This window comes from Acinonyx jubatus, chromosome C2 (assembly GCF_027475565.1).
Source record: "Acinonyx jubatus isolate Ajub_Pintada_27869175 chromosome C2, VMU_Ajub_asm_v1.0, whole genome shotgun sequence".
Taxonomy (NCBI): Eukaryota; Metazoa; Chordata; class Mammalia; order Carnivora; family Felidae; genus Acinonyx; species Acinonyx jubatus.
The window spans coordinates 131,544,471-131,566,575 of NC_069384.1; the positions used below are offsets into that span (position 1 = coordinate 131,544,471).

At 42.6% G+C, this 22,105-nt stretch overlaps 1 protein-coding gene across 3 annotated transcripts in view; it reads right to left on the bottom strand.

Annotated features, from left to right (window-relative positions):
- The window catches only part of RFTN1 (raftlin, lipid raft linker 1), a 207,347-nt gene that overhangs the window by 118,318 nt on the left and 66,924 nt on the right, over window positions 1-22,105 (bottom strand). For 2 of the 3 annotated variants that reach the window (XM_027061902.2, XM_027061900.2), the window contains exon 3: window positions 8,529-8,715. In XM_027061902.2, coding sequence (XP_026917703.1) covers window positions 8,529-8,715 — 187 coding nt within the window. The remainder of the gene's footprint in view (window positions 1-8,528; window positions 8,716-22,105) is intronic. The other variant, XM_027061901.2, reaches the window with a different exon arrangement.

Genomic DNA, 22,105 nt, shown 5'->3' on the forward strand with positions numbered 1-22,105 from the left:
GGGCTCCAAGAGAGGGACAGAGATGGGGGAATGGCTGGTTGGTGGGGCAGCCAGTTCACACCTTGATCTATTAAGTTCACTGTCTTATTACATGAGTGTGTTTTGTGGTGTCCCGAAACAATCACAACAGTAACGTCGAAGATCACTGACCACAGTCTATGATAACAAATATAGTGGTAATGAAAAAGTGTGAAATATTGCAAGAAATACTGAACTGTGACACCGAGCCATGAAGTGAGCAGCTGTTGGGGAAAATGGCACCGACAGACTTGCGTGACACAGGAGTGCCACAAACCTTGAATCTGTAAAACATGTAGTATCTGAGAAGCGCAATAAAGCAAGGTATGCCTGTATTTTGGAAAAGTGAGGCAATCTTGGAAAAAAGGGAAGTTTTCATGTAAAAATCCAGATTTCTGGCTTTTCTTAACAAAACGGACAAGATCTGGTGACACCTGGCAACAACAGGGCAGAGTGAGGCAGTGGTTCTCTGATACCCAGGAGCCCCAACCCAAGATCCTGGCCCCTGGAGGCATCTCAGTTTGCTAGCCCTATCTTAGGGGAAAAAAAAAAAAAAAGTCAGTCTTCAGGATTTCAGATTCCCAGCCCCCAACAAGGAGTAAGGGGTAAAGGCTGGACACTTTCTGATATTTGCTTTCCTGGAAATAAAACAGCAAAAAGCCAAAAGTATCATTTCTCACTGCATCACTTGACACTGGGCGGCCAGAGCTGACTCATCCAGCAATCTGGGCTGCTCGTAAGTACTTGGGAGTACAGCTTGCTGATGCGGTCTGAGAGGAAAAACTTCTCAGACTCCAAGCATATGGTCAATTTGGAACAGAGCAGCTCACTTAGCGCGGCTTTCGGCAAGCCACTGCGTCTTTTCTAAGAATTACCAGAGGCATCTGGTGTAGGGAATGGGGACCACGACAGGCTGGGCTCAGTCAGCGACGCAGCAGTGGGCCCATCCTCATGGGCTTCCCGCGGCCTCACACAGCCTCCCATGACCTCACTCAGCTCAGACTTCTCTCCTGGCTCCTGACCGCCCGGCACACACCTGCCAGTGGACATCCTGCCACCGGCAACTGCCCGCAAGCACGACGCGACCTAACTGATGCCATTCACATTCCTTCTGCGGTGGAAGCTGCCCATACGCACCCGGATGCCCCCCAAAGCCCCTCTTGGTTCTGTGCGTCCCCCCAGGATCTGCACGTTCCAGGTCTTCCTTGGCTATCGTGACTGCCTCTCCGGGATGTGCCCTGGATCTGGAAGTGTCTAGGGTGGCTCCCGGCAAAGGGCTCCTCGGTGCAGGAGTACGGAAGCCGCTTCCCCAGCCTCAAGGTACACTCGCTGCTTCCTGCCGAATCAGGCCAAGGTTGACATCGTACTCTTGCAGGCTTCCTTCCCTTCCCAGTCCCGCGTCCCCACTTCTAACCGAGGCTTCCTGGGAACACTTCCTTGATCCTCTCAGGATCTGTTTCTGGGAAACCCCACGAAGACACAGCCCTTCCTCGTCCCCATGCCCCCCTCCTCCAGTTACCCCTCCAGGTCACTCAGAGTCAAAACTGCACTCGTATCTCGATTCTTCCTCTACCCTCATGCTCTCCCTTTTCAGCTAAATGTTAAAATCCACTATTTCCTCCCATCAGACACATCTCCCATCCATCTCAGCCTACTTCAGTTACCATCCGGCTCCCTCCATAACTGACAGCCTCCTTTTTTCTCCCTCTTAGGTTTTTTTTTTTTTTCTTTTTTCTTAGTTTTCTTTTCCTTCGCCTCTTACACTTTGAAAACTCAGCACGACTCTAAGGGTTGCTCCTCCAAAACAAAACAAAACAAAACAAAACAAAATAAAACAAAACTATTGCAACGGTTCCCCACGGACCTCAGGGTAAATTCAAACTTCTTAGCGCAGCTGTTGGAAGCCTCCTGATCCAGGCCCTTGTGCTTCTCATGCCTCTTCTCCCTGCTTCCCTCTGACCTCGTGCTCTGGTCACCCCACACCACCCCCGGTCTGCTTTTCTGGGTTCTGGCTCTTCCAGAACCAGTCCGCCTGCCTGGGAGACCTATCTCACCACTTGTTTCCCTGTTCAAATCCACCCATCAGGGCGCCTGGGTGGCTCAGTGGTTTAAGCATCCGACTTCGGCTCAGGTCATGATCTCACAGTTTGTGAGTTTGAGGCCGGCAGTGGGTTCTGCGCTGACAGCTCAGAGCCTGGAGGCTGCTTCAGATTCTGTGTCTCCCTCTTTCTCTGCTCCTCCCCTGCTCACACTCTGTCTCTCTCTTAAAAATAAATTAAAAAAAAAAATTTAAATCCACCCATCATTCCAGACCCAGAGCAAATGGGAGCCACAGAGCCTCCTTTTCTAAAGCACCTCCATTAATAAATTCCGGGTGAGAGGTGAAAACCAAGACCTATTGATTTAGCTGGGCATTCACATAATTTGCATATATATCTGACAACTCCCAGCCCAGCAGAGAAGTTTTTTGAGAGCTCTTTAGAGCCATCTTTGCATAGTGAAGCTATTATCTCACACGTTTATCTCAGAGAAATCTGACTGAAGGACAGGCCTGTTTACCACTTAAAACGGCCCAATTGTTCTCAACAGGCAGATGTGTCCCAGAATGGATGTGAGCCGGGAGGCGAGGCGCGGAGACCTTTCCCTCCACCCGGGTTCCCACAAACGCCTCTGCCTCTGCAGGTGCAAGCACCTCACCCCCCTGTCCCCAGGTGTGATTCTAACGAAGGCTCCTTCTACACGGAACCAACTTACTTCCCCATGGGGTTCACTGTAGGAGAAACCCATCTAGTCTAGTCCTGCAGGAAAACATGCACAGATCAGGTAGAGAAATGCTCCAGTATTACTTCGTGGGCTGATAGAGATTCTCAAAGGTAGTTTCCTTTTTTTTTTTTTTTCCTAAGGGCAGTGTTGATTATATGCATTTTCCACCCTCCACAAGGGTTTCCGAATCCCACCCTTTGCATTAGCGGCGCCTGGCTGTGTGCCCCAGCCCCTCACCCTAGACCAAAGGGCACCTGATGAATGTGGACAGAATTCACCAATGTTTGTGGTCCTCTGTACCATATAAGGCAAGATCCCAGGGGACCTGGACCCAAATGGCTTCAATCATGGCTCTACGTGTGAACAATGACAATTCAGCAGCTGAAAAATGGGGCAGCACAATGTGTTTTTGTACTCATGTCTACAACCATAAAATGACCCAGAATTAAACCCATATTCACGAAATACCAGAAGTGACATTGTAATAAGTGACTTCTCTTAGCCAGCAAGTTTTGAGATCTTTGGCAACTCATTCTAAGGAAAGCTGCCCCCAAAAATTGAAGGACAACTTAACTGTATTTAGAATTCAGTGAATGAAACTATACTAACTATACCGTCCGTTAAAAATCACTAAGTGTTCCAAAGAAAGAGCTTTGGGAAAGAGTACAAATTCTCTTTCTACTTATTCATTAAATATTCTGTATTCAGCTATTCATTCTTGAGTCAGTTTTCAAAGTAAATTCAACACACCTAGGATCAAGAACAATTTGTACTTAGGTGTATGGGTTGGCCTGACATCTTAAAATGAAAGGGTGGTTATCAGAATTTTCAAGAAAAAAGATCAGGCAATCTTCCATGGATTTAAGTAAGGTTTGTCAAAATGGTATAGGGCTCAGAGAAATACTACTGTGCTGAGCCTTTGGAAAAACTCATTAATGATCCAGTTAGACTGTCAATGCTCACAAATTATCCAAACTCCACGAGAAAACATTTCATTATAAGATTTAAATACATTCCTCTACCTCTTGCACATTACTCCTATTTTTGCCCCAAAGAAATCAGGACTACGTTAAAAGCTCCTTCTTCCAGAAACACTTCCTTGGTTTCCTTTCCAGCAGGAGGTGACTTCTTTTTCCAAACTCCCATGGCATGCCTTATTTTCTCAGTTGCTTTTTAAGTGTATTTATTTATTTTGAGAGAGAGAGAGAGAGAAAGAGAGAAAGAAGGGGGGAGAGAGAGAATCCCAAGCAGGCCCTGTGCTGTCAGCCTGGAACCTGATGTGGGGCTTGAACTCACAGACTATGAGATCATGACCTGAACTGAAACCAAGAGTTGGGACACTTAACTGACTGAGCCACCCAGGTGCCCCCTATTTTCTCAGTTAAATCGCAGGTATCTGGAAGGCAAGCTCCGTGTCCAGTTGAACCTCGCACCTTCTACCTCCCCACCAAGTGGAGCTCCTAGGAAAAAACCTTACAAAGAATACGTGTTCAGTGAGTGTTTGCAAATGAATGAGGGAGTGAGGGAGTGAAATGAGTGCAAGCTTGCATGGTTCTATTCTTTTTCCTGGTCTGGCTGCAGATCCCAAAGGCCAGTTATTTGCTAAAAACATTATGTTCACCTTTCAAACGTATTAAGATTCATATCCAAGTTTCAAGTAGTCATCCCATGGTAATTCTTGCAAATGAACTTGATTTGGACTGATGGTACTCTAAAAAGTTTACCTACAGCTCTATCAAGATGGTCCACTTAGAAAAAATATTAACCAGGCATTTACTTCATCTTTGAGACCTAAATTACTTCATTTAACAGCATCTACAGCTGTCAGAACTTTGGCAGACTTTATGAAAAATATCATTTTAACTGTCTTTATTAAAGATTAATCATGTAATTCCTTTGTTTCATTTCTACTACATAAACTCCCTACTGGTACAGGAAAAGCTCCATTGGTTTTTGTTTGTTTGTTTGTTTATAGCACAAGTGGGGGAGGGGCAGAGAGAGAGAGAGAGAGAGAGAGAGAGAGAGAGAGAGAGAATATCCTAAGCAGGCTCTGGGCTGCCAGCACAGAGCCTGAGCAGAGTTCAGTCTCATGAACCCTGAGATCGTGACCTGAGCTGAAATCAAGAGTCTAGGGGACACTTAGCCGATGGAGCTACCCAGGCGCCCCTGTTTGTTTGTTTTTAATAGTGTGGTGTCTTTTCTCAGTTGCAAACACACATGGTTATTGTGTTTGTTATGAGAAAATGCCTGTCCTTTAAAATGATATCCTATAATGATCCTGCTTCTCACCCCCACTGCTCCCACCCAATACTAATGGGGAATGGATGTGGGGGAGATTCTGTCATTTTTGCCAAGAGAATGGCAAATTACCACTGTCATTACCATGGCTTTAGCAATTTCCTTTAAAAAAACAAACACGACAGGGTGGGGGTGGGAGCAGCTTCAAAGATGCAGCACAAAGTTATCCAAGGAATTTCTTGCTCTGATTCTGCTTGTTAAGAACCTGGAATGTTCCTTAAAGTCATCCAGGCAGGTGGTCCAGGCACTGTAGACCAGAGTGAACTCGAACCCAAGGAGAATGCCATCTTCTCTTACTTAAAAACCCTCAAGCACACCCGTGTCTCATTCTTCTTAATAGCTTGACCCATTTTCCTTTTCTGGAAAGTAAGTTCATTAGCTCAGGGACTGTCCTCAGTGGAAGTAAAAAAACCCCTCTTGAACACTTCAGCTCCACCACTGGCTGATAATGGACTATTCCCAAAAGTGAGGGTTCTTCATCCTTAAGAGGAGCTTTCTCACCCACTTCATCTGATCAGATAATTGAGAGTAAGTTCGGGCCTTGCAAATCATTTAGTACCAGAAAAATCTACAAATGTGCCCCTGACACTACAGCACTCACTGACAGCCAGGTCAGCATAGAGCACAGGCCCTCCAACCACAAGCATGTTCCTTCTCATCTTTTCCAGTTCTCAAAACTCTCCCTGGCAGTGAAGGGGCAATCCCCAGGAATACAGGTGACTGTCAGGCATGGAGTGGGACAAGAATTAGTCAGGTCCTCTAACCCTTGCTGCTGTAAGTGTGATCTATGGACTAGCAGCATCGATACCATCTAGGAATGTGTTAGAAATGCAGTCTCAGGGCGCCTGGGTGGCTCGGTCGGCTTAAGCAGTTAAGCGTCCGAATTCGGCTCAGGTCATGATCTTGTGGTTTGTGAGTTTGAGCCCCGCGTCAGATTCTGTGCTGACGGCTCAGAGCCTGGAGCCTGGAGCCTGCTTCAGATTCTCTCTCTCTCTCTCTCTCTGCCCCTCCCTGGCTCATGCTCTGTCTCTCTCTCTCTCTCTCTCTCTCTCTCTCTCTCTCTCTCAAAAATAAATAAACATTAAAAAAAAAGAGAAAGAAATGCAGAGTCCCAGGCCCACCTCCAGACCTGCACTTGAACAATATCCCTGGAGATTCACAGGAGGCACATCAAAGTTTGAGAGGCAGTACTCCACAGCAGGAAAAAAAAAACATATCTTCACATTTAGAGTCAAATTCATTTATGATGTGCTGACTTCATGGCAAATCCCCGACAGTGGAATTACACAAGAGAGATGCTCTTGTGACCTGGCCAAAGTGGACTTTCCCCTCTAAACATCAAGGCCAGTGGCATGAGGTAAGGAACAGAAACACTGATGCCCAGTGTGTGCCTTGTGTAACCTGGAAGGTACATGGTAGGTTGGTTTTATTTTGTTTCCTTTCTGAAATTCTGACTTCTTTGAGATTATTGAGTAGTAAAAATGGAGGAAGGTGGAATGATGAAATTACTTCATCTAAAAATCAAAGGTATCTTCCCCACTTTTGTTGGGAAGGAGTTGTCCACAAGAATCCTGGGTGCAGGAACACCTCAGGTACTTCACATCAGGGTTCAGATGCAGGTCTGGGAGTCAGCCTGCCTGGGACCAGTCAGAGCTCTGCTTGCTGCCATTTGTGTGACCTTGACAAAGAAGTCAACGCCTGGGCCTCAGCTTCCTTACCGTTAAAAGGAAAGAAAAAAAGTACCTGTTTCAAAGGCTGCTTACGGGAATGAAATGACACCTATAAAGCCCGGCACACAGTGAACACTTGGTACAAGGGACCTATAAATAATCAGGCATATCCTATGTGTCGGTGGAACCTAAAACCACTATGGCTCCCAGAACAACGCTCTCTTGTGACTGACCCAGATATACAGCAAATTGACATAAAGAAACCAATACTCAGAAAAGACAGACTTGAGAGAAGTTTTACTCTACACAAACCATGGTAATTCTGGACATTAGCAAAGGTGCCTGCCATCTCTCACTTCAAACTCTAATGCATGTTGACTCCGACTAAGAGCCCAGAGCTTGATCAGCCATGAAGAAATGAACTCTACTGGCCAGGAAGGAGGAGCCCATCTTAGTCACTCAGCCCTCTGCCTCACAGCTGGCCTTGGTGAGCTCACTAGCCAGGTGTCTATCTTCCAGGCGGAGAGAAAGAGAAGCAGTCACTCTGCCCTCTCGCTTTTTAAACTATACCTCATGTCATCATTCCTCCCATGATAGTTGGCCAAAGGACAGATCTCATTCCTCTCGCCAGACTTTATTTCACAATGAAGCACAAAAACATAACGTGTTTACTATCCCACCTTTGTTGTTAAAAACAAAAAATCACTTAAAATTAATACTGCTCCTTTTGAGAAACCAACCTCAACCTCTCTTTGCCTAATTAGACCCAATAAGAGTATAAGAATAAGCATTCAGCTGGGCAAGCCATACTGGAAAACATCCTCAAAGTCTTGAAAATCAAAATGAAGACCAAATCAATCACAGCACTTCACTCAAGTGGCTTTTGTTTCTCCTCCCTAGTGACTGACAGAACTTATGGTAAGTTTAAAATATCCAATATCTCTACAGTTTTGAGGAAGATATTAAGTTTGCATATAGCCTCTAAAAAAATAATTTTGGGGAGCCTGGGTGGCTCAGTTGGTTAAGCATCTGGCACTTGGTTTCAGCTCAGGTCATGATCTCATGGCTTCGTGGTTTGAGCCCTGCTTGAGATTTTCTCTCTCTCTCTCTGCCCCCTCCACCCCCCCAACTCTTGCTGTCTCCGTCTCTCTCAAAATAAATAAATAAGTAAATAAACAAACAAACTTTTTAAAAAATTTATTTATTTTTGAGAGAGAGAGAGACAGAGAGAGTAAGCCGGGGAGGAGCAGAGACAGAGAGGGAGAGAGAGAATCTGAAGCAGGCTCCACGCTGTTAGCACAGAACCTGACGTAGGGCTGGAATTCACAAACTGCGAGATCATTACCTGAGCCAAAAACAACAGTCAGACACTGAACCAACAGAGCCACCCAGGCGCCCCTACAAATAAATAAACTTAAAAAAAAAATACTGTGTTTTGCAGCCATGCATTTGAGATTAATAGTATGATGTTTTTACCAGCTACATCATTCTGGGAGTACACCTCTTCAGAGGAGGCATTTTTCTAGTGGAGTGTAATCCAATAAATTAAAGGGGGGACAGGATGTGATACGGAGTCAGGCGTGGACAGTCACAGGACACTATGAAACTCCTCTCTGGTTGTCTAACACTTTGCCTTACCTGTCAGAGAGCAGAGGCCCTGAGAACGTCATGCAAATTTCAAATATATTCTCCACCCCTCATCTTCTCACTTTCCCTCCTCGATTCAACACGCAACAGCCTCGTAATGCTAAGCTAACCATTGACCCTCAGAAGACTTACCTATCAGTTTTCTTGATCAGGATGGCCCTGAAGATGTGCTCTAGGGGTGTTTTCTCCCGCTCGTGGGTTGGCTGCACAAAGGGGTGCAGGGCCACTAGTGAGAAGCCTTGCTGATACAGTTCCAGGAGCTGGGCGGGCAGGTCGTGCAGGGAGGCCAGCCTCACTGCTGAGGACCGCGGGAGCTCTGCTGTAGATGGAGAGAGGAGAGGCTCATCAGGGACCCAACAAAACTGCCCGCTCTCCCCCACCCAAGTCCCTCTCCCCTTGCCCTTGCAGAGACCTCCAGGTCACCTCTTGCTAAGAGCGAGTTTATTCCTGTCTTAACTACTGCCTTCAAAGAGAACTTAAAGCAGCAGGTTATTTCCCAACTCCTCTCAAGGCATTGCTGACTGGATGTCTTAAACCTAGAAGTCAGTCTTCTCAGAGGTCACATTGGAAGAGTCATTTCCATCCCCTCCAAAAATAAGAAAAGAAAAGAAAAGAAAAGAAAAGAAAAGAAAAGAAAAGAAAAGAAAAAGAGGAGGAGGAAAAAAATGAAATTGCACGCAAATATAAAATTTCCAGGTGGCAAAAAGCAGTATTAACAAAGTCAGAAGACAAACTGGAACAAATTTCTGTGACACTTAAGACAAAGAGGTAACTTCCTTAATTTGCAAAGAAACTACAGGAAGAAAGAAAGAAAGAAAGAAAGAAAGAAAGAAAGAAAGAAAGAAAGAAAGAAAGAGAAAGAAAGAAAAAAAAAGAAAGAAAGAAAAAGAAAGAAAGAAAGAGAAAGAGAAAGAAAGAAAGAAAAAAGAAAGAAAGAAAGAAAGAAAGAAAGAAAGAAAGAAAGAAAGAAAGAAAGGAAAAGGGAGAAGGGAGGAAGGAAGGAAGGAAGGAAGGAAGGAAGGGAGGGAGGGAGGGAGGGAGGAGGAAAAATATGAATAGGCAATTGCCTAAAATTAGACACAAAAAGCTAGTCAATATTTGAAAAAACACTCACATTAACTCAACATTAGAATTATGAATATCAAAACAAGTATTTTTCACCTACGGAATTATTTTAAGATTTGGATTTAAAACAATTCTTTGAGAAGGACAGGTAAGATTCAAAAATCAAAAGCTGTAAGCATATACACAATTAAAAGTATACACCCCAGCCCGGTCCCCCCCTTCAGGCTTTCTCCCTAAAGGCAATCAGTATTATTCATTTTTTGTATACACATTAACAATTGCTGAATTCATACACAAGTAAAGTCTATATGTCTCCCTCTCTTTTTATACAAATGGTAGCACAGTGTTACACATTTCATTTTTTATTAATTTTTATCAATTGACAGTATACTTTGCTTAGAAAGCATTCAGTAGTAGCACACAGAATTCTTCTTCATCCTCTTACAGATGAACAGTGTTCCTTTGTATGATGTACCACAGATTAATCAAACTTTTGCTTTTATAAGTAATGCTGACGAAAATTACGCTCCTACGTAATTTCACATGTGCTCATGCATAATACATCATACCTAGGAATTCCATACCTAGGAATTTGCTAGACCAAAGATAAATGCACTGTAATTTTCTCAGATATTGCCAGATTTCTTCCACAGGGTAACATGGATTTACCACTTCCCCCCACCCAGTGATGTACAAAGGTATTTCTTTTTCCATGCCCTGGCAAATCTCATAGTGAAAAAATGATCCCTGTGGTGGTAATCTGTATTTCTCTCATTATGTAATTTGTATTTTTTTTTTTTATTGAACATGTCATGTTTTAAATACTGTCTGTGTTGCCTTTTCTGTTAACTATAATCTTTGCCTTAGTTTTCTATTGGGTTATTGGTCCTTTTTTCTATAGGTTTGTAGAAACTCTTTATATATTAGGAGATTTCGTTCTTATTTGTGATATCACTTGCAAATATTGTTCCCAATTTATTGTTCGTTTTTTGACTTTGCATAAAGTGGGTCTTGTCATGAGGAATTTTTTTTTTTAATGAAGTGGAATTTCTCAATCTTGTCTTCAATGACTTCTGAGTTTTGTATCAGAGCAGAGACATCTGGTATTACAAAATGATTCTCCTGCTACTACATATTTCATTTTTTGGATATGAATCTTTGATCCAGTTTGGAATTTATTCAATATGAATTCAATATTCTACCCCCCCATGTTTATCCATTTTTTCCCATTAGTTTGAGATGCTACCTTTATCATATATTATATTGCTGAATATATTCAAGTTTACGATTGTCCTCTACTTACCTATTTTAACAATTTTAACGTTACATTTTAATATCTGGTCAGGCTATTTCCTGAAACTTCTTATCTTCCTATTTAGTTTCTGAATCTTCTTGTCTGTTATTTTTTTTTTTCTAAATCATCTTTTAAATCAGCTCATCAAACCTTCCTTCCAAAAAAAAAAACAACCAACTCCTAGTGATATTATTTTTGGATCATGTTCAAATTATAGCTTAACTGAGGGAGAATGGATATTTTCATCATATTACAAGTTTCCATCCAAGAACAAGGCATAATTTTTGTTTATTCAAGACTTCTTTGGGGTCCTTCAGGCACTTATTAAAGTTTTCTTCACATAGATATTGTACACTTAACAAGTTTATTTCTACTAATATTGCTATTGGAATAATAGACTTTTTGCTTTTTACTTCTATGTTATCCATTGTGGGCAAGAATGTCGGGGAAACAGGCATGCTCATCATGGTTGATCGGGTAAACTTTTTTGAAGGGGAATATGATGCTTGCCTTCCAACCTAAAAGTACACACACCCTTTGTCCAACAACCCCACTACTGGATACTGCATCTACGGCTGGACTCCTAGATGTTTTTCAGGCTTTATGGACAAAGATACTACAGATATGTTCACATAGCAAAAACGTGGAACCAAGTAGTTCTTCATTGGCGAGCTGGCTAAATAAACACTGGGACACCCAGTGATGAATCCTATGGGCTATTTAACAAGATTAAGGTAAATCTGTTATGTGCTGATGGCAATGTGTCCGAGATAAATTATTAAGTTAAGAGGCAAGGTGTCAAGTGTTTATCCTATGCTAGTCTTGTATAAAAATAGAGAGATAATCTTTTTTAGAATAAAATTTTTTTTCTGAAAGAAATCACAAAAATATGAATATTGGAGAAAAGGGCTGGAGAATAGAGGGAAGGATGGAAAGGTGGCTTTTACTTTCTTTTGTACTTGCAGTAGGTACTGCTACCATCCATCAGGGTCATTGGGTGGAGGGTTGATAAGACATTTAAAATTTTCTGATTTATATGTAAAAACATTATCTGAAAGTTCTTATGTATTTTTTAAAATAATGTGTTATTTTAAAACACAATCTTAAAAACAAATCTAGGGGTACTTAAGAACACTACTTAACATCAGCCACTGTAGCTCTCATTTCCATACATCATGCAAGAAATTTACAGGAAAAAAAATCTATAGCAATGATTCACTCTAAAGCAGTGCCCAGCATCCTGGAGAAACCTTCATTAATAACAGTGACAAAGCGAAGATTGGCCAGGAAAGCAGAAAAGTATGACATCTTTTCCCTTGAACGGTACATTCTGGACATGCTGCTCGACCAAAGATCTGAAGACAAGTCTGGTAAAGAACGCTGAGCCCCTCTGAACTCCGCGCACAGAAATATGAATTCCACGCACAGAAATCTGTCAAGCAACTTCTTAGACCCAGGCAAGGAGACCCCCACAGTGGATCCCTGCTCTAAAGTGTGCTCCTTGACCCACCAGCAGCAGCACGGAGGAGCACATTAGAAATGGAGACTTTGGGGCCCCACCTCAGACCTGCTGAATCAGAGTCTGAGTGATCTGTACCTTCCCAAGCCCTCCAAGAGACTCTGAGGCTGAGAGCTACTGTCCAGAGGGTTCCTTTGGCCCTCCTCCAACTACTCTCCTCTCCTCTCTGAGGGCAAGGAAACAGTGGACCTAGGGACACGTACCCACCTGTCATCCATAGCCCAACTTCCCACAGCCAAGACCCTGGAATTCTCTGCCCTTAGAGCCCAGGGCCCACTTCGGGGGATTGGACAGGCTTCTCCAATCTGTAGCAAGGGTGGATGGTGCCCCAATGTGTGCATCCGCAAGCCCAAGGGAGGGCAGGGAGACACCCCCACAGCTGCAAAATTTAGGGGGCACCAAAAACTCAGTAAGAAAGATCAATAAAAATTTAATGCAATATGTTACAAAGTGAAAATTCATGCAGGAAGTCTACAACAAACAAAATATCCAAAATTTTAATAAATACAGGATCAGTATTATTGATTTTTTCTTTTGCCTCAAGCTCCAATACGGCTTAGCACCACACTGTTACTGATCTTGTCTTTTTAAAAAAATGTTGCCTCTCGGGGCGCCTGGGTGGCTCAGTCGGTTAAGCGTCTGACCTCAGCTCAGGTCATGAACTTGCAGTTCGTGAGTTTGAGCCTCACATCGGGCTCTGTGCTGACGGTCAGAGCCTGGAGCCTGCTTCAGATTCTGTGTCTCCCTCTCTCCCTGCTCCTCCCCCACTCGCACTCTGTCTCTCTCTCTCTCTCAAAAATAAATAAACATTAAACAAATTTTTTAAAATAAAAATGTTGCCTCCCTCGCCTCACCCTAGTGCTGGCTCAGGCCCAACATGTCTTGCACTTTTTCTCCTGGGCCCTGCAGATGACAGGAGCAGGTCTGTTATGTAGGGTGTCAAGGGAACAGGGGCAGGTTTCTTCTGCTATCAAGAGATTACAAAGCAACGGAACTGAACGAGCATAACCGTGTGTGGCACAGATGCCTGTGGTTTCGTCTGCAAAACGTAATGGACTTTTGGTAGGAGGGCAGGCCTTTTGGGGTGGGTAACTTCACGACAGCGATCAAACCCCAAAATGCTAGGCAGCACTAAGCTCCCCTCCTCTCTGATAAGAGTGTGTAGGAAGAGCATCTGTGAGTCAACCAGTATGAGACCCTCCCACTCAGCCAGTCTCCACAGTGTGGTGTTTTGTGAACGCGCCAAGTATTTCAAGCTCTTACTGCTGTAATAAAATAAGCCTTTACTAAGATTCTGATAATTTATGTATTTGTTCCCCCTTACGCATCACGCTCTAATAAAAAGAAATAAAAGCAGTCCGTACGTTTGGAAAATTTGGGATTCTAGCTACATTCCTCCCTGGCGATAATCCTGGGCATGTGAACACACGGTTTCCTTGTTTAAAAAATGGAGATAATGACATCGTACAGCGGCTGTAAGAATCAAACGGGATGATGTGTGTGTAACGGATAAAGCTCCAAAGTATCATTCTCAGTGGTGCTGGCAGTGGTGGGTGGGGAGTTGGTCAGGGATATAGGTCAACTGAGGCTGGTGATGACAGTACAGTGCTGGGCCACTAAATTGTTTCCCATTTCCACCCACACCCCTTACCCTCCAGGCTTGCAAATCAGTGCACTCAAAACATTGGGCGATCAACCACTTTATAGTTAAATGCTTCCTGAATAAAACATAGTATCTTTAAAATTTTTATCTTAAAATCTAAAGATGTATCTCTTGTCAAAACTCAACAATTTTATGGCTTTAATTTTTGGTATGCATGCTGTCCAAGTAAGTTTAGCTTCATGGTTAAAAAACAAATAAAAATTAATCTCAACAATCTCATCGCAATAAAATAAAACCAGGCTCTTATTGTAAATATGATTAAAGGCCTTAATTTCTTGTTTCTGTTTGAACCTTAACCTTCAGAAAAACCCTAGTTCTTATAAACTGACCAATGCCCCACTATTATTGCTAGAAAAATAAAGAAAGGAATGACTTCTCTGTGTGGATGGACATACCAATTGTAGCCTCTTGGTCTCTTTCTCACCCCACCCACCCGGATAACCTCTCCATTATTTTTGTTTTGTGAGATTTGCCTGACTTCGTTTACAAATTATGTAACCTTGGACAAGTCATCTAACTCCCACCCCATCTCCTGGGTCTGTTGTTTATAAAATGAAGACCCTGGAGAGGCAATTCTGAAAGGAACTTCCAGCATTAAAATGCAATGATTTCATTATTTCAGTTTGAAGAGTAACGTACCAGTTCCTAATTAAAAGGTGATACTGGATAATATAATAAATGTCTGCAGTGCAAACCGAAAGAGTTCCCCTAACCTAGAGCCAAAATGGGAATACGGAATACCCACACGTGCGAGTGGGTGGAGAGATGGATAGAGAGGCAAGAAAATAATCTGTTGCCACTATGACCGAATAAAAATCACTGCTGTCTTTGAGGGTCCCAGTCTTCTGCCCATCCCAGGGATTAGAAAGGATTCTGCCTGTTCTGACTGTCCCTGGGAGACATTCAGGGGCATTCCAGGGAAGAGATGCCTGCACAGTCATAGGAGAGAAAAGGGGTATTCTAAGAAGTATGTCTGGGGACAATGGGTTCCCTCTTTCCTAGTGGAGAGCTATAAAGAAAACAGCATCCGTTACCTGAAGTTACTTTGACTTCCTGGGCTTTTATGAGGCCACTCCAGGACTGAACCCATAAGCCACCTCATCATAAATTGAAATTTCTAATTATAATCCTTCATATTCTGAAGATGAGGGGCACTGATGATGCTTCCTTGGCCAATGTTACTCCAGTCTGAGGAAATGCCACTGTTAGGGCCCAATGTCCATCTGAAGATCATACTTTCCTCTCTCTCCACTTTCCAATCTGTCAAGTTCCAAAGTCTTTTTTATCTACTGCGGTCAGTCTGCAAACCTGAGGACCAGGCTGGACGCCCCGGTGCTCCCACTCAGGGAGCCGTGTCTTCATCCCACACAAGGACTTGGATGCCACTGCTGTACAAAGCCCAGTTCTCCAGCTGGCTTCTCCCACTAGCCTGGGTGGGGGCTGGCTCTTATCTCGTGACCTGGTAGAGGGCCTGGGGCAGATCGCAAGGCCAGGGCCCAGATGGACAAACAAACAAGAGACACAGCCATGGGAGGAACAATGGATACTGAAGCCCCCTCTCACCCAGAGGGCAGTATCCTGCCTTTCAGCCTGCTTATTGCCAATGGGAATGTGGGCCCAATGGTGCCAAAACTTCTCATTCTTACCTTCAAGAACTCAGAAATCTTGGTTTTCATAGAAACTCTCCTAATCTTTAGATTTGGCAAGTAATTCTCATTTTATTTCCAAGTCCATATGGCCCAAAGCCAAGGCATGGTAGGTTGCAGACTGGATGGGGCATTTGATAAATGTAGGGGGATAGATGCCCCCTACTCCTTCCTATCCCTGATCATAGCGTTGTCAAGGCACGCTGTAAGCCTCGGTCACATACTGAAGAGCTTGTGATTCCGTTCACTCCCACATCATCACTATTTGTATCAGTTTTCGAGGATACACCTGCAGGTATTTGACACAGCCCTCTATTTCCCAATTCTTCTCTCCTCTACACTGATGTAAAGATGAACAAAATGTTTAGAACTATATAATTTTTTGGGAACTATATAATTACATTTTGAATTCCTTGGAAATATTTTTTTTTCCTCACTCAATTACCAATAACAGGCTTTTGATTAAAAAAAAATATCAAAATATAGAAAGCACTGCCAGAAAGGTATTTTGGGTGGCATGAGAGCCCAAGGTCTTTTAGAATAAGTGTTCTGTTTTCCTTTCAGAAAATAACTCCATATAAATAAATAAACCATTATTCCTGGACTTAAAAAAAAAAAAAAAGGGAATGAAAACGGGGGAGGGGGGGCCTAATCCACAAAACCACACATTTCTTAACACTCCTGGGATGAAGGAGATTTTGTTTTTGCTATGACTATGTTTTGTTTAGCAAAAACATTCCGCAGCCCCACTTATTCCCCGGACACGAAGCCCTGCAGACATCTGCCGAAGAGCCACAGGGACGGCTTTGCTCCTTCAAACTTTATTGCTGGGAAAGTGCCAGGTTCCAAGGCAAGAACAAAACCACTGGCATACAGCAAGCCACCACTCATTTCTCTCCTCTGTACGGCAGGCAACGGCACGCTGAACTGCAACAGCTTCTATTATTTTGCTCAGCAATCATCTGTGACTTTAACCTAATTATTCAAAGTCCAACTCTGCTTTTCTAATTACATCTGCTAATGGATCTGTCAATACCAGAGAGCGAAACACAAGAGGACCGACACCATCTCCCCCGGGTAATTTCCCTCACAGGTAAAGCTGATAATGACACTGTTCAACCAAATCTCTCCCTCTTTTTTTTTTTTTTTTTTTTAAGTTCCTTGAAGGCCGTTATTTCTATAACATCAGTCTGCCTGGGCTTTGCAGTAGATCCAATTTAGCGAAACACTAATATCAATCATTTTTCAAATGTGGGGTTTTTTTTTTTTATTTATAGGTAAAGAATAGGAATTCAATTTTTTAAAATAATGTGTGCAGCCCGAAGGCTTCTATCTGTGTCATTTCTAAATCTGAAGAATAAGTTACAACTATCGTTTTCAGGCTTTCCAAATTCAGATTTCTGTCATTGTCTTATCACATAAACTCATGTTTCTGAAACTTAAGAAAAAAAAATAAAACATAGCCAGGCTCAGGAGACCACACTACTAAAACACTGTTTATTCTTTTTTTTTAAAATTGAGGTGAAATTCACATAACATAAAATCAACCATTCTAAAGTGAATAATTCAGTGACGTTTAGTACGTTCGCAATGTTGTACAACCATCACCTCTGCTTCTAAAACATTCTCCTCACCCCAAAAGGGAACCCCATACCCGGTAAGCAGTTCCCTATTCCCCTCTCTGGCAACCACCAATCAGCTTTCATAAAACACAGCTCTTAACACCTTACCTAAATCATGCATAAAGTCAAGGGGAAAATCTCAGTACGACTAAAAGCACTTTTTAAAGCTTATTTAAACCTAGGATTCTACAGGCCAATCATGGAGGAGTTGGCCAAGCAACAAAGGCCTCATCAAATGAGTTCTTAAGTGCATGCCACCAGACCACAAATGACTGTGAAGCATCAGACTGTCAGACTGCTGTGACCACAGGGGTGTGTGCGTGTGTGTCTGTGTGTATGTGTGGGGGTGTGTGTGAAGGGAAGGGTGGAGGGAGAGGGGGAGATCAAGTTGTTATTGGCTTGCTTGTCATTTCAAAGGATCACACGCAGTCACTGGATTACACACATGCAACATCACACTGTAAAAAATTCAGTGTCTAGGACTTTGTAAGGAGAGTGCTGAATAATTCCCATTGACCGTACCCATTAATCAAACCCAAAAGACGGTGTTCCCGCTCATCTCACTGGTCCATTTTGTCAGAGAAGACACAGGCTAAGACTCATCAAGAAAGGTTTTCCAGAAACACCAGGCCTCAAGCTGCTTGGACTTCACAGTGGGGTATTCAAATATTAAAAGCAACCGGCTAGAAACTGAAGTTGGAGTATTAATAAAATATATCACACGCTTAAAAATACTTTTTATGGTGAAGGGGAGAAGCAAAGGATCACCGAGTCTTCAGAATTTCTATTCAAACTGGTCCATGCCAAATCCAAGGAGAGCTTAGCATGAGGCAGAAGGGAAGCTACTTGTCAATATTTTATGCCATTTTCCTAATTGAGCACGATATCCTGAGAGCTGACACTCCGGGTAGTTCTCTTTGATTCTGAGAGTACAATAAACTGATTGCATCCAAGACCAGCCACTAATGAATATGTACAAACAATATGGAAATGAAACTGTTTAGAATGTAAATGGGACCCTATATGGATTTCTATGATAAAGTCTGAAGACTCTGTATAAAAGTAATCAGTACTGAAAATATAACGCCACTGTGGCCAAGTTCTCAGAGTAGGCACAGCAGAAAAATAATGCATCTTTGCAAGGAGCTGTGGGGACTCTCAGTTTCAACTAAGAAGCGTGATTGCTCTCGTACTTTCTCATTCAGGTGTGCTGAAAGCCAAGAGGCTAAAGCAAAGGGGCACCTTAAATGTACGGTAGCACACTGAGCGAGCAAACACATTCTGACTCTGGCTTGTCACCCCACACACGGTCTCGCCCATCCAGCTCGTGGGGCAGTCCCATTAGAGCCAGGCGGTCAGTCAGCTCTTTCGGAACAAGAAGGGACATGGTGCTTTTTTCAAGTCTGAAACAGCCGAGGGCCATTTTAATTCCTTCCCTACGTGCACATGATGAAATCCATCAAGAGCAGAATGGCTGAATGAATACACTATGGCTCATCCAATAGTATAGACTATTAAGTAGCAATTTTAAAAATGAGTTGGATCCATACCTCTGACCTGGAGGAAAAATCAAGGGTTGATATGACAATGAAAACAAAGGAAGTATATAAAAATTCCACTTTGCGGAGATGGCCAAATAATGACAGGACAAAGTCTGTAGTTATACACAAGGAGTGACGGGGAATCTTAACCCCAGGCAGAACAAAATGGAAAAAAAAGAAATTTCCCAAAAAGTATGGTGCCCCGAGGGTACGTGCACACTTCAGTTTGGCATTTATGCAGAGCACAAGGGAATACTACTCTTTCTGTTTACCTTGAGTTATTATCACAAGCATCTCAACTCTGTAATAGAGTTTCACACTGGTATATCAATAAACTCTTTACTTAGGAGAATTTTTTAAAATTTCCGAATATAGTAATATAAACAATATATAAAACAATGCACTCTGGAAACTGTTGGAAAGCACAAAAATGCCCCATGTGCAGGAATAGTTTCAAGATCTTATGGCAAGAATAAATTCTATCCTCTGTGGGCTTTGTACAACTCCTACCCACAGAGGAAATCAACTTGTTGGTTCAAAGGCACTACCCCCAGACACACGAGCAAATTCAACTCAGTAGACTCTCCTTGTCCTCGCTGTAGCGGAGACATACCATATGTTCGGTGGTACAGTCACAAAGACATTCGTAAAACTTACAAAAAGCTCCATATATTGGAAATGTATTTTAATAAATAATACTTATGCATATGACATCACGAAAGATTCAACAAAACTCAAATGAGAATGGGGTCAGACAGTTCTCTTACTCTAAAAAAGGCTTCCACACCTGCATTTTCAGCTTTGCATGAACAATTACTGCGTTCATGCGCAAACTCCCAAATTGGTGCATGGAAATAGAAAATTGTACACATAAGTTGAGCAGCCCCGGGCTCTGCTAACCAATTTGCATGCAAAATTGTCATCAGCACTCTCTGGTTTATTTTTTGCCTATGGAAGAGATGGGGGTCTATGATGCCTCAGGAGGCCAATTTTAAGAGGCATTTTGGTTCCCACTATAAAAATGGAGTCCCAAATAGTATCTGAGGTCTATGCACGCATGTGTGTCCCTCCAGCTGCCTTCTCACAGATTCCAGTGGAGGAAGAGAAAAGCTGGAGGGTGAGATCAAGTAGAATAGTTACATGAGAGTAAATGGCCAAGGAAGGTTCTCCAGAATAATAAAATAGAAAAGAAATGTAAGGGGGGGGGGGGGAGTTTTTATTTACATCCAGAAACATGTCGTCTATCAACAACAGTTGGCACAAGAAGGGAAAGATGGATTTTAACCAGGAAGGAGAAAAGATTTTCCTGACTTGCCGGTGAGAATTTATGGAAATGGACCACCAGGAAGTGTGGCCTTTGGGATTGCCAAAGAGGGTGCGATAGGCATCTATTTGCTTAGAAGGCATCTTCAGGTTTTCACTAACATTTCCTCCCACACCCTTCTCCCTCCTGTCTTTCTTCCCTTCACACATCACTGCTGAGCACCTGAAATGTGGTTAGTGTGAACAGAGATGTGCTTTAAGTGTAAAACACACACAATTTCAAAGACTTCACATGAAAAAAAGAATATAAAATATCTCGATACAAATCTGGTATTGATTACATGTTGAGATGATAATATTTTGAACATACTGAGTTAAATAAAACATACTGAAATTAATTTACCTACTAATTACTAATGAATTTACCTATTTTAATTTTTTCATTTGAAATTTTTACTGGAAAACTTTAAATTACATCCAGGGCCCACATTATATTTCTATGGGGCAGGTCTGTTCTAGAATCTTTTGTTTTAAATTAGACTCATTTTTTTTCAGTCCAAAAAGCATGCTCCCTTCTCCACCTTTATTAAGGTGTCAGTTTAATTCATTACTAAGCATCCTTTAGCTCCAATTATGAGTAAGGTCACTTCTTTCCCCAAAATAAGCCTGTAACACCAAGGAGTGGGGGGGAAAGCTGCAACAGTATGTATAGTGTGGGATCAAATGGGTAATCTTCCTTCACGTATACTAAATTTTTTTTCACTAGCTGTCACTATTCCAAGTTGGAGGAAGAAAGCAAAACTTGGTACTGCCTTCCTGTTTGATGTTTTGGTCCCTGAGACCCTTAAATCCCTGCTCTTCGAGAATCTCTAGTAACACAGTCACACTTCCAAAGTGTTTACCTCTCTGGAGCAAGTGGGTTCTCAACATTTTTCTGTTCTTACTCTGTCAGCAGATCGCACGCCCTCCTGAGTCACACCTTTTACCCCATGCAGGAACTCTCAAGCAGGGAATCACTGCTCTGGCCAAACTGGAAATAAGTGCCAGAGGCCCCCAGCCAGCCGGCATCCCAGCTAAGATGATTCAGATCAGAAATCTCAATAGACAGTGGACCCTCCGGTGTGTTTTGCTGAGTCCCTGGCAGTGCTTTGTACTGGACTTTCTGGATGATTTATGTTACATTCCGGAGATGCAAATTCTCCCTCATACCCCTAATAAACTCATTTGTGTGGTCTTAGTGTTTGGACTTAACAGAGCTGTCTCCCTTCCTGTGCTTCCTTGCCTGGTTTCACTGGGGGTAGGATGGGCGGCTTTGTGATATTCAGAATTCTCACGTATCCCAAGAAGTAGTATTATTTGTTATAACTGCAGTGTAGTTTGTCCTACTTCTAAACGATGCAGATCCTATTAGGCAAATAGAAAACAAAAATCTAGAATTGAATTATAGGGTAGAAAGCTGGTGATGTATCAAATCTGGCTAAGGCAGGAAGATGGATGGTGTGGGGGCCAAGGTTCACTCTCTGGAGCCAAATTACTTGGGTTTATTTTCTATTCGATTATTATTTTTTAAATTGAAGTATAGTTGACACACCATGTTATATCAGTTTCAGGTGTACAACCCAGTGATTTGACAACTCTATGCATTATGCTGTGCTCACCACAAAATGCAGTCATCATCTGTCACCATACTGCTATTACAATAGTATCGACTGCATTCCCTGTGCTGTGCCTTTTATCCCCATGCCTTACTCATTCCATAATGGGAAGCCTGTGTCTCCCTCTCCCCTTTACCCATTTTGCCCATCACCCCACCTTTATTTAAACTCTCAGTTTAAACTCTCAGTGCCACCCCTTAATAGCTTTATGACTTAGGTGAGCCCTAAGCCCTGATGGGCCTCAGTTTTGGCTATATCATACAAAAGTGATGTTAACCACGCCGGCCGGCATGAGGATTAAATGAGATAATGCAGACAGCGCAGTAGAACTGGACCTGGAACCTTTAACTCTTTTGTATATGGGAACCACTATGATCATTATTGTCAATATTATAATAACCCTAATCATCTCCCAACTTGTCACCGAGCATGACAGGTCTT